The sequence below is a fragment of the Melanerpes formicivorus genome, unplaced genomic scaffold (genome assembly GCF_026170545.1).
Source record: "Melanerpes formicivorus ecotype bairdi unplaced genomic scaffold, bMelFor1.0.p_v2 SCAF_1, whole genome shotgun sequence".
Lineage (NCBI taxonomy): Eukaryota > Metazoa > Chordata > Aves > Piciformes > Picidae > Melanerpes > Melanerpes formicivorus.
The window spans coordinates 53,338,657-53,351,943 of NW_027142353.1; the positions used below are offsets into that span (position 1 = coordinate 53,338,657).

The 13,287-nt window shown below is 38.2% G+C and overlaps 1 protein-coding gene across 3 annotated transcripts in view; it reads right to left on the reverse strand.

Annotated features, from left to right (window-relative positions):
- Positions 1-798: 798 nt before the first annotated feature.
- PAN3 (poly(A) specific ribonuclease subunit PAN3) overlaps positions 799-13,287 on the reverse strand; it is an 80,762-nt gene continuing 68,273 nt past the window's right edge. For all 3 annotated transcript variants that reach the window (XM_068143450.1, XM_068143440.1, XM_068143431.1), the window contains 5 exons: positions 11,013-11,152; positions 10,151-10,280; positions 8,886-8,950; positions 6,823-6,961; positions 799-3,836 (listed from right to left, as the gene is read on the reverse strand). In XM_068143450.1, the coding sequence (XP_067999551.1) occupies positions 3,696-3,836; positions 6,823-6,961; positions 8,886-8,950; positions 10,151-10,280; positions 11,013-11,152 (615 nt within the window). In that variant the 3' untranslated portion in view covers positions 799-3,695. The remainder of the gene's footprint in view (positions 3,837-6,822; positions 6,962-8,885; positions 8,951-10,150; positions 10,281-11,012; positions 11,153-13,287) is intronic.

Below are 13,287 nucleotides of genomic sequence, written 5' to 3' on the forward strand. Positions count from 1 at the left end.
TAAGTGCATCCATCAAGCCCACTGCAGCTTATATAACACTATTTCTAAAGCACTGCAATTTCAGGGGTAATGACACCATGCTGAAAGCATGCAGGGAGTATTGACAGTTTTATATACTGCACAGAATTACAGAATGTTAGGGGCCGGAAGGGATGTGGAAAGATCATCTAAGGCCAACCCCCCTGCAGAGCAGGATCACCTATACCAGATCACACAGGAAGGCATCCAGCCAGGTCTTGAATATCTCCAGAGAGGGAGACTCCACAATCCCCCTGGGCAGCCTGTTCCATTACACATGTTTATATTCCATTACATAAGCATGGTCAGGATTGGATGGGTATGTAAGATTTTACCCCACCAGTGAATCACCTCTCACCTTTGCTGATTAACAGAACAGAAAAATAATTCTGGGACATGCAGCTGTCATGACTCCACATGCAAATTCTCACAGAAAATAATACAGTTATTTGGTAAAAAAGCTCAAACAACATGAAAGAGGACTTAGAGTTCTCAAAATCAGAGCTTGTCTAGTAAAGCAGATCTGATCTGACAGAAGCAGATGGGACTTGACTTGGGAGTGAAGGAAGTTCATATAGTAAAATTCTAGTGAACAACATCTGTAAGTTTCAGGACAGCTGGCAAGCACTAAACACACTCTGTGAGACTCAATTGTGTAAACTCTGCATTGCAGACAGCAAATAGAACAGAAACGTGATAGAATGAAATAACAGTGCTGGTACCAAAGTTTCAAAGCCCTGGATCCAAGTTCAGAACTTCACACTGTCAAGAATCAGGCCATGTTATTTCTGGTATTCTTTATTAAAAATACTGCTGTACACATGAAGAATGAAAACAGGATTAAAGATGAGTAACACATATTGGGATCATGACATTAGAACTTAACATACTGGTGCTTTTTAGGGGAAGCAGTTGACACCTGAATTACTGAAACAAGGGCAAATCAAAAAATACATAGGTACCCTCAACAAAATATTTACAATATAGTAAATACAGCAACAGAATTTAAAACAGGTACAAAAATTAAAATGACCAACATCAGATGATTTCAAAGGTTGTCCCTTCTGTGCTTTTAGCTGTATAAAATAGGAAGGTCAGAATTACATTTCCCATCTGGGAGGGCACATCCTGGTGGCGCTTCTTTTTAAATACAGATACACAGTTCTTCCTATGAATGGATCATCTACAACTTTAGGACAACCTTCTGAAAGGAATTAAACTAGGGTAGAAGGGCTCTCCCCCAAAAAAAACACCCAAGCTGAACTTCAGACTGTTCAAATCATTCCCAAATATTGACCAAGTAAAATAAATAGAAAACAAAGCTCAACTTGTTTTTTTTTTTTCCTTTTTATTTTATGTATTACCTGACACCAAATATCTTCTGGCTGACATTATGTATGAAAACTTATTAGCTGTCCATCTTTTTATTTTTAAACCAAGTCCTGAGGTTACTAGGGGCTGAAGCAAACTGACATTATGCGAATACACACAGGTTTGCAATTTAGACATGTCTTGCAGAGGGTGGTTTGCTGGTCTAAAAAGGATGAGAATTCAAGCCCTATTTTACCCCTGCCTTACACTTTCACAAAATATTGGTCCACAAATTAAATTTGAAAAGGTTCCCACACCCCAAAACTGAACAGATGATCCCCTTTCATTTTCAAAGAAAACAATACTGGAAAAAACCTCAGCCCGCTTATAAATTAAGCATTTCATATTTCTTCTAGAATACAAGTACTTCTTTTTTGTACAAAAGAATTACAATATGATTTGTCAAAAAACATATAAAAGACAGCTGCTCTTCCTGAAATACATGAGCTAATGATAAAAGACTGTTTTGCATGTTCACTTCTCAAAGTTCCTGTTCCTTTTATATTAAAAAGAACGTTCTGGCAACTGTTATCGTTTGAATATTAAACATTATGTTCCTTTTAAAAGTCATTCGATCAAATGCAACAATAATCGATTCTTAAACTCAACAACTGATGCTACCTAATGTGGAGTCGACCACATTTGCTAAAATGTGTAAAGCATGTCCCTAGTCTTCAAAGCTTTCGATGTGAAGAGAGTTGCTTTTTTTTTTCTTGATGCAAGTCTCAAGGCGGAGAATCGTTTTAAAGCTTATAAAAGTGGACAGAGAAATATTAAAAACTTCTCTGAAAACTACAAATATTGAGAATTATTAAAATTGATGTCAGTAACATCAGTTGCAAGTGCTTAGAGTCTGTCCTGACCTTTTCAGTTTCCACATTTTCTTCATGTTGAGCACCCAGTGCTATTAAAACATTCAGTGCTGGGAAAGGATAGATACAGTCTTCACTACTGCTTTAAGAAAGGAAATTCCTACATATTTGGCAGTCTTCAGTATCAAAGTGTAGGTGTTAACTAGAAATCCCACGAATACCCAAGTTTGGAGATAACTGCATGTCCAAATATTAGAAAGGTAATTGAGGAGGAAAATTCCAGACTTTTGAGAGACTGAATTACTTCAGGAATATTCATGTGTTGAGCATTATCAAAAGTAGTATTACTTTGGGCTAAGCAGTGACTGCAAAGGCACAGCAGATCATTATCTCTCCAGATTCAGGCTGTAAAACTTGAAAAGCTCTTGATGCCAGACAACTGCTGTGTTTAGTTAATCTTCTTTTAACAGTGTCTTTGTATCTGTATCCAGTGTAGCGTACCATAATAAAGCTGTGGTTCAAAGAACAGAACTTTATACAAAACTTAGACTGTAAATAACCTAAAGTAATACACTCCTGAACACTTCAGGCATTTAGACAATTTCTTTAAAAGAAAAAAAAACAACAAAAAGGAAAAAAAAAAACTCAAAAGAAAATCTATTAAAAAAATTGCATAAATGTAAATGCTTCTGACTAGCAGGAAAAAAGTACAAACAGTTTCTGAAAGGCGCTGGTTGTGTTTAGAGCAGGTTTGATATGCTCCGCGAATTATCGGTGTTTCCCGTTAGGCTATTTTCGTCACTTCGCTTAGACAAAGTTTAAAAATCAAATGGCAGGGGACTTGCTTTCTTTCCTCTTTTTGTCAATTCACTGACACTTCACTTGACTGGTTTTAAAAAGTCTCGCCTTCTCACGTTTCTTTGAGCTGACAGCGGGTGGCACACAGAGCTCGCATACAACACGCTTCTGTTTTTTTTTACAGAGGTTATGAACTGAACGGGCGTTAAGAGAACACAATTGCTATTAAATTATTTACCTGGTCCTTTATGCTATTCTGGGTGCAAATAATATCAAAAATGAACAAATTTTGCTAGATCCTCAGTGACAAAAATGTATCCCAGAAATGTCCTTGCAAAGAGTTTCCCTTAAGTATACAATGTGGCAAAACTTCAGAGATCAGAAAAGTCTTAAAAAAATTAAAATTAGTGCATATACAAGTGGAAAAAATAAAAGCAGGAACATCATGCACCTGATGTGTTCCTTAATCTAAAATAAATTCTTCACAGATAAAGCCTCCAATGGCAGCCTTAGCTCTACGATAAGTGAAACATTCTTCCCTTCAAGTAACAGTGTACCTGACTGAAGTGCAAGCAGCTTTGCTCATCTCCTGTTTGTTTCCCAAATGTGAAATGAGATGACAACAACAATTCAGCTGTAGTGCAATTTGCTATTGGTTAAGTTCCTCAGCAATGTCCTGCATGCTTTCAGCAAATACTACAACTGACCATTTGCGGCTGCAATCAGTTCTTGAAAAGTATTTTCAAAGCAGCGTTTTAAATCGCTGTAAGTTACCACAAGTACACTCTTCTCATCTCTGGAAATGAGGCTTATTTTTTCTGGCACACCAGCATCTAACTGTAACAAGAATGCAAAAGATAAAATAAAAGAAGTGTGAAAGAAATGACAAAACATTTCCCCAATAACAAAAGCAATCAATTTCTTGGCCGGCACGTTGCTGTGGTGCAGTTCAAATCTGCTAACGCCACAGAAAGGAAGGATCTGAATCCCGCCACAACAACAGACTTGCCAAGAAACCGAGACATTTTGGTCTTAACCTGATGGACATTCCAGACCTTTGGACTAGGTTACCATTGTTTTCTTCCCTTTCCACAAAGCTAATCATCCTGCAATGCTACCTTTCCCTGTGTAGAAATCCTAGCAAAACTTCCATACAGCTCACGCAATCACGTTTGACATTGCATCTGCACATACAATCTACAAACCTTCATGTAGGGTAGGTAAAGTACTTCTTGCCCGATGTAAAATAAGATAATCTGTCTCAGGTAGTCTGAAAACTGGTTAGAAAAAAAATCAAACCTCATGGTTTTGGAAACAAACTAGGTCCTAAGGTGGATGACACATCTGAACCCCTACTTCAAAAAATATTACCTAGTTAATATAATCATTAGCAAACAGATAATTTGGGGTTAAAGCCTCTTCCACATTTGCTTTATTCTGACTTCAGTGTTTAAACAACCTGTATGTTACACTATGGACTTCAGAAACGTACCACTAAATCCCAGTTTGGAGAAGAGGAACATCCTACTTTACATGGTGATTTAGTCTTCCAAAGCTACATCTTACATTCTCCTCACTTTGCAAGAAATGGTCAATGGAGAATTGTTAGACCGTTAAAATGCACCACTGGTGGAGCTCTGTTTTAGTCGATAGAGTGATGTTTCCAAATACTTGACACTACAAATGTTCTTGGTCCAATACAGAAGGTGTGACACAAACAAGTGGGATATGACACTATTTAGACCATCTTTGGAAATACAACCCAAGCAGGATTAAATAGATGTGTTAGAATGTTGTACTGAATAGCAGAAGAGAATTAAATTTGCAGGGATGTTCTACTAGCTGCTATCTGGAGCAGCATAGCAACTTAGGAATTTCTTCTATTTGTCTTCTAAAATAATGTCCTGAGCATGACCTTAAAAGCTGGAAACTCCTTAATTTAAAGTTCCTGCTTTGTAAAGAGCTTCAGAAGGACAAAAGCAAGCCAACTAACTTTTGATTCTTGGAGGGTAGGATAAAACCACCAGTGTCTTCCAACACCCATTACAAAATATTATCACAATTGAGGTATTTGTGATATATTATCCATTGCTCAAAAATCAGTGAATTACCATACTGAACATATGGAAGATCTGTATTAAGAAAGTCTCAATGATAACTAGAAACATCAATGTTTATGGCTGCCTTTTTCTCCTTATATGGAGGCATAAAACAGTGTCTCAACTGAAAAGACCCCCAAAACATCAAATTGAAAAACGTTTGGGTTTTTATTTAAAGCACAGAGTAATTTTCATTCTAAAGCAATATTTTTGAACTGCCTCAGGAAAGCCCAAATAATCACTTCTACTACTGCACACTATAGTTTCAGAAATGTTTTTAAGAGTGTATTTCCAAAGTAAAGTTCTGTAAGCTGTACATTTTGTGTGTGCTGAGCCCACAACCACAGAAGAGAAGAGTCTCCATTTAAAAAGTTAAGCCATGAACATTTACAGAACAAGGCATTCTTTGACACCATCTCTTACCTGACCTATGAATTCGGGACTGTCCCCTCTTGCTACAGTACTGTACAGGTCACTGTTTTCAAATCATGATGGCATTTCACTGCCTATTTGAATATCAACATGCTTTCTTTTTGATTTAGCCTCAATCCCTTTAATGTCCTTTTTAAAGTGATTACAGACACCAACAAGATAAAAAGGAGGTTAAAAGAAATACACAGCAGTGGTCTGATAGGAGATTAGGCCTTCAGAAAAAGATTTAACTACAGTTAATTCAGTTATTACATGTCAAAAAACCTGAACATGTTAAATTTTGGGGGGGAAGAGAAAGTTGGCTACCTTAATCCTAGGGAAAAAAGACAATAGCCACTAAAACTGGATGCTGTCAGTATCTGTATCAACATTCTCTATAAAATGAATGGAATGATCAAGCAGCTACAAACAAACCAACCAAAACCAGGAAAGGAAAAACACAAATAACCCAATAACAACAACAAAAGGACTAAGTAATGTAGTAGCAACTTTCAGCTCCTATGACTTATTGACCTTTGGCTAAACAATGTAATGTAAGTTGAAAGCTGATCTGCTAATGAAAAAACTAAATTAAAAAAAAAATCAGCTCATGTAGTATAATTCATCCAGCAAAACAAGTTCTACAACTACTGAGGATCTCACATACCTCCTGCTATTAATCATGACCGTTAAAACTTTGCTAGTGGTGCAGCTCTTGCAAGCTATAAATAGCTTTGTTGACTCCAACCTTGGAGGATGGAGAGGCTAGGGAAAGCTGTCAGAAGTGGATGCAACATTAAGTCACAGAAATTTTCTAGCATTGTCCTAGATAGTAAGGATTTTGCAGTTTGCTATTGCAGTTTCCCTCCTGACTCCTACTCTGGAGAGTTAGCATGGTTTAGGAAATAGATCCTCCTGCCTTAATGAACATCCTCTCTGATAACTATTATCAATAGAAACCTCCCCGCCATTAAGGGGGTTTTATGGATCCTTTATGCTGTGTTGAAAGACCAGAGTAGCATAAAGGGACCAGCATTGCTCATCCACACTATTCAATGCATTCTAGGGTAAGTTAATACTGTATCTCATGCTATATTATTGAATTCCAAGTTGTAATATTAAGCTACTAAGTTAAAAATATCCATAAATGTTTGAGTGTTAGCTTAGTGTTTGTATTTTTCAGCCCAATCAGGGGGAAAACAACCATGAATAGAATCAACATTAAAGCAAGTGGGCATTGGCAGGTTAAAGGAGAGTATTATTTTAAAGAAAGTTAACTCAAATTTGTAAAAGCTAACCCAAGTACAGTGTACCTTGTTAAGACATGAGATAATGTGACTGAGGTCAATCCAAGGAGTACCCGCTTCTGTCACCTGATGGAAAAGGTGATCTCGAAAGAGCTTTAGTAAATACCTGTCTCCAGTTTCTGACCACGTTGGGTCCTTCTGAAACCTGGTGTAAAACAAAGGCTCATATTAAATCCCAGAAAATTAAAACAAAACAGAAACAAACAAACAGACATCCCCCCACCAAAAAAAAAAAATAAAACAAATAAAAAACCCAAACCAACCCAAAAAAATCCAAATTCAGATGTATACAGGACTCTTTAACAGTAATCTTACTGCTCTGCTAAGGTATTATAGTTTGCAATTAAATTACAGTCTCCTCCCTGCCACAGATAACACATTCAATGTTTCTCAGCTGCTGTAGTACTCAAAACTAATATTTAACAAGTGCCATAGAAAAGTAATAGAAGAAAGCAAGAGTTGTATTCAACAATATTCATGTGTAAATGTTACAAGCCAACATTACAAACAACTGCAAGTCTATTCAAAAAGATGAAAAAGAGAATAGAATAGAATAGAATAGAATAGAATAGAATAGAATAGAATAGAATAGAATAGAATAGAATAGAATAGAATAGAATAGAATAGAATAGAATAGAATAGACCAGACCAGGTTGGAAAATACCTTCAAGACCATCAAGTCCAACCTATCACCCAACACCATCTAATCAACTAAACCATGGCACCAAGCACCCCAACCAGTCTCTTCTTAAAACACCTCCAGTGATGGTGACTCCACCACCTCCCTGGGCAGCCCATTCCAATGGCCAATCACTCTTTCTGTGAAGAACTTCTCCCTAACCTCCAGCCTAAACCTCCCCTGGTGCAGCTTGAGACTGTATCCTCCTGTTCTGGTGCTGGTTGCCTGGGAGAAGAGACCAACCCCCACCTGGCTACAACCTCCCTTCAGGTAGTTGTAGATGGCAATAAGGTCTCCTCTGAGCCTCCTCTTCTCTAGGCTAAGTAACACCAGCTCCCTCAGCCTCTCCTCATAGGGCTTGTGCTCCAAATCCCTCCCCAGCTTTGTTGCCCTTCCCTGGACACATTCCAGCAAGTCAACATCCTTCCTAAACTGAGGGGCCCAGAACTGGACACAGTACTCAAGGTGTGGCCTAATCTGTGCTGAGTACAGGGGCAGAATGACCTCCCTGCTCCTGCTGGCCACACCATTCCTGATACAGGCCAGGATGCCATTTGCCTTCTTGGCCACCTGGGCACACTGCTGCTCATGTTCTGTCTACTATCTACCAGCACCCCCAGGTCCCTTTCTGCCTGGCCGCTCTCCAGCCACTCTGACCCCAGCCTGTAGCACTGCATGGGGTTGTTGTGGCCAATGTGTAGAACCCAGCACTTGGATGTGTTAAAACTAATGCCATTGGACTCTGCCCATCTGTCCAGCCTGGCATAGCTCCTCTGCAGAACTCTCCTGCCCTCCAGCAGATCAACACCTGCCCCCAGCTTGGTGTCATCTGCAAATTTACTGATGATGGACTCAATCCCCTCATCCAGCTCATCAATAAAGATATTGAAGAGGATGGGGCCCAGCACTGATCCCTGGGGGACACCACTAGTGACAGGCTGCCAGCTGGACGTGGCACGATTCACCACCACTCTTTGGGCTTGGCCCTCCAGCCAGTTCCTAACCCAGCACAAAGTGCACCTGTCCATGCACATCTCATTTTCATGTAGTAGCTGATAAAAAATAAGCTAAAAATTAACTGGCTTAAGACCAATATCTACATCCTTTGCTACAGGATAAAGCAAGCTAGGAATTTCCTCAAAGACTGCTGTCACTCACAGACTGTTAAGAGACCAGACTTTGGAATTTCTATTTATAGCCTTCTCTTCTCTTTTACTTAAAATTTTGGTCCAAGTTGCTTTTTTTGGTTTTTCTCAAGGCTTCTCAAATAGTCATTCCTTCAGGAGCAAAATAGGAGGAAAATGTTCAGCTTAAATCTCAAGTGAAGAAATCTTGCACTGCAAACTGGGTTTTACATACTCTACACACCATGAAAAAAAGTACTTCTTACTCTGGCCTTTCATTGATTGTTCCCAGTTTTGCTAGAAGCCTGAACAACCTTCCATTCTGCACCTCCTAGAAAACAAGAAAGAGGTTATTGAAGTTTTTGAAACCAAATTAAAACACTTATTTGCAAAACAAGTCATAAGTACTACATATACAACTACAAAAATACTAAGTTATGCCAATAAAACACTATTAATTACAATGATCTATTGATTCAAATAAGACAGCATGTTTTTTCCCCAGAAAGAAATGGAATGCATTTTATTGTGTTTCTGCAGCCCAACGCTCATTTCAGAACTTCATATTCAAATTGTAACGAGGGGATTGAAAAACTAACACCACCTTGCTGTCCCAGCAGGAACTGGATCAGGCAGCCTATTTCTTTGAGGAAGAATAAGTCTAGTCTCTTGCCAGTCTACACTTAAGAGGTACGGTAAGATATAATATGTTAAATAAGAATATGTTAATAATCTTGGCAACAGTTACAAAGACTTGTAGAAGCATATGGTATAATGCCTTATTTCAGGTAAAAAATTAGAAGGAGCAATCAGATTTGTTTTCAGAAATGCTTTGCAGGCCATTATTAGTACATCTTTAGCAACAATATCGGACTAACATTCAAAATAAAATTGATTTCAAATATAATTTTGAAACAAGTTTTTCCAAAAATCTAGAGTTTAAGTCTTAAAGTATAAATTCTGAGCCCTTCTATGACAGATAAAGCAGTTTCTCTCATGATAATATCCATATTCTCCAATGGCCCAGCTCATCAGGCCACCTTAAGAAATGATCTTAAACATCAGCCCAATGGAAAGGGCTCCCATCATCCAGGGCTCTGTATGTGAAGTAGACACTTCCTACAGCTCTTTGCTTCTGATAGATTTCACTATCTTTCACTAAGGAGGGAAAAAGTGTTACCCAACCAGCCAGTGGTGGAGAAATTAAAGCAACTAGGTCAGATCCCCAGGGAAGGCACATAATGGCAAGGAGTCATGGGACCTGATTAAATTCTTCAAAACGTAATATCCTATCTCACACCTCTATAGCATCATGAAATCCTTCTGTAAGGTTTCTCAGTCATATTAGAATATCCTATGATCGGGGGCTTCTATGGAGTGAACACATCCACAAGCTCAAAGTTATCAAGTCTGCAGGCAGATTTAGATTGCTAAATAAGCAAAAGGAACATGATTGGCTCACTGTAGAAAACATTCCCTTTCCATTTCCCTGACTATAGGTCTTTCTGTAGGGTTTACTAAAATGACTTACCTTTGCAAGGTCTTCCTCTATAACATCATTTCGCATCTGAGCAGCATCCAACTGAGTATAGAATCGTGCACCAATCATTGGCATGATATCATTTACACTGCGAAGCCTGTTTTGGTCAGTCAGCAGATACCTGCCAAAATATCCCCACCCCCAAAAAAGCTCACTTAAGCATGCTGCAAATGTCACAGAGAGCATTCTGTTATGATTTTAGAACTATCCTGATGTCTATTTAATGAACATTAAACTCACACGTATACATCCAGTAAGTTACTGATACTGGATAGGAGAACTGTATAGTTCAAACTCAAACACCCAGAACATACTCAAGAAAAGACAAGAAAACTGAAACTGTAATGCAACTGATTTTCCAATGAGACAATGGCATGAGATGTCTTGTTCCACCTCTTAGACTGCAAGAGAAAGGCTGGCTGTATTCAAGAACAACCCAAAATAACATGCAGCCAAGAAAAATAAGCACTCAGCCCTTCGGTCAAAAAGGCAACGTGCTTGTATCTCAATGCCTTCTGAAACTCTAAGATAAGACTAGCATATTGCTATGGGAGATAACATGTAATGAAGCCCAGTATTGAAGGTAATTTAAAATGCTTGTTTTCTTTAAGCTCCTAATTCTTATTGGGAGCTTTAAGAGCAATTAGAAAAGGCAGGATATTGATTTCATAAGATACAGAATAAAAACACGTATCATAAAAACAAATAATAAATTACAGTGTTTGAAAATGCATTGACTGTACAGACAACTCAGTAACAGTCTTATTTGATTCTAAAAGTATCATTTGACATTTTAATTTGTATGTTACAAAAAAAGTTAATTGTCTTTAAAAGATTTATTAAGCAAACTTACAAAATCAGATTCTTCAGATCAGAGGAATAGTTGATTGTCACCAGTTCCATTGCCTTCTGCAAATTCTCTCTCTGAATTCCTGACAAAGAATTGCAAGCCAAAGCCAACACAACTTTCCCCAGGGAGATCAAATCTGCTTGCTAATAGGGAAAACAAACAGATAAAAGATTTTTAGTATAGATAAATACTACCTGTGGTACCAGATGTTGTTTAAAAATAGACAGTTCTTCAATAACCTTAGAAGAATTTGAGTAATACAATTAAGTGCTATTCAAAGATATTCAATTATGATTCAAATGAGTTCAATGACTGTCCAAGTTACAGTAGTTATAGTCAATTTCTAGGCAATATAACTGTCTGAGTGCTCAATATTTACCTACTTTTATCTCAAGAACAGCATCAGAAAGAAATCTTGTGTTGTGATCAGAAGCTCTACAAAGAGTTTCTCCTAACCACCCACCTGCTCACTCCTGATGAGTCAAGGAGTTGGTGGCAAATAGAGCAAGTCTTCTCAATATGAGATGCAGAAATTCCCATCAAGGATTATTTGTTAAAACAGGAACAGCATTTACTGGACTTGTATCTTTTCACACTGGCCATCCAATGTGAAACACACACTGGAATTCACGCTGGATTCCAGCAAATCATGTTTCTGTTTTAACACAGAGTTCAAAGGTTTTAATCTCTGATGGCCACTATGAAAAGACATGAACTGCTTAAAACAACTAGACAGGAACAGGCCTGCATGGCTCACAAGTTGAGCAGTATCTCATTTTATGAAGAACTACCTAGCATTACTATACACTTTCCTTAAAAGTAGAATTGCTCTTAAAAGATTCATGCTGCATACATGTTGCTTTGCCACAACAGAGAATCCTGCCAATTTTAATACCATCACCAGAAATCATTTTGAAAAGCTATACCAGATTTTAAAGCCCATCCCTAAAAACAGGAGTCTAGTTTGGTAGCAGACAATGATAGTTGTACCAAAGACTGCCTGATTTTTTCCATGGAAAGGCTTTCAGCTACACGCAACTTGGCCAAATTTCAAACATCTGCAGCTTTCCAAGCTGGATGCCCCCTTCAAACTGAACTTAGAGGTCAACTAGAAATACAAATTTACTATTTTCCTGAGATTTTTTTCCTCAGAAATGTTTTTGCACAAGTAAAAGTGAAAGCTACTAATTGTTGAGTAAATCAGCTCTACAGCCTAGAGCAACGCTTTGCTGTTTAGCAGAGAACACAGCCATAAAAGGCATACACCCTCTGTCACTTCTATAAGAAAAGCCAAAAACTTGGCAGCACCACAATATTCAAAGTTCTGATTACTATTTGGCAGCTTCAGAGAAGTGCCATGATGGTGAATATGCCACAGCTCCTCACAGTTCTTCCACCCAGAGGGGGTAACCTCTGGCTGCAGTAGCTGAGCCATACTTTCTCTGCAGCCACACCTACCAGGTCTTGTGGGACAGCAATGAAAACCTTTCCAAGTATCTCAATGTTCTGTTGTTTCTCTATCACTTTAAAAATGAATATACAACACTGCAGAAGGATCACAGTTCCTTTGTAGATAATGAAGACAGAAAATGTGACTGAAATAAGGATAAAGTGGTAGAGAAAGAGATGGCCTGGCATTTGCTAGATTCAGTTTCCCAAGGAGCCAGGAATTCCTGAGTATCAGCATTCTTTTGTATTTAATAAAGAGATGAACCAGAGCAACAACACTCCTTTTTGGTGGGACTCACTCACTTTCACTACCAAGTAGTCAATCTGAGTACCAAAGGACACTGCCACAGCACTAAACAGAGGAAACTTGCTGATGCGGGATCGCTGTAGTTGACATGTCACCTAGAACCTTTTCTCTACAGGGCTTAGAGGAAATATGTATTTGTATTATCCATCATCTTTCCTTTGTTTTCCAGAACCCCCCTACCTTATATTTAGTACTTTCCAATTTTTAGTAATTCCTAAGGATGTATCCTATATAAATCCTCTCTCAACACAACCCTGAGACACTGAAAATCTAAAACTTCAGACAAGACCCTAGGGAAATGTAGGCTTCCTTTACACAGGCATTTTCATAATGCAGATTGTATTAGATTTTAAAAATGGTTGTGAAAGTCTCACATTAACATCAGTCAGGAAAAGTCTAAATTCAAGCTTTTGGGAGCATTAGACTCAACCTTGACTTTTGTTTGTTTTGCAAATGACATCTAACAGAAGAACTGGCAGAGGACACAACACATTAATACAGCTTCAAACATACACACACATC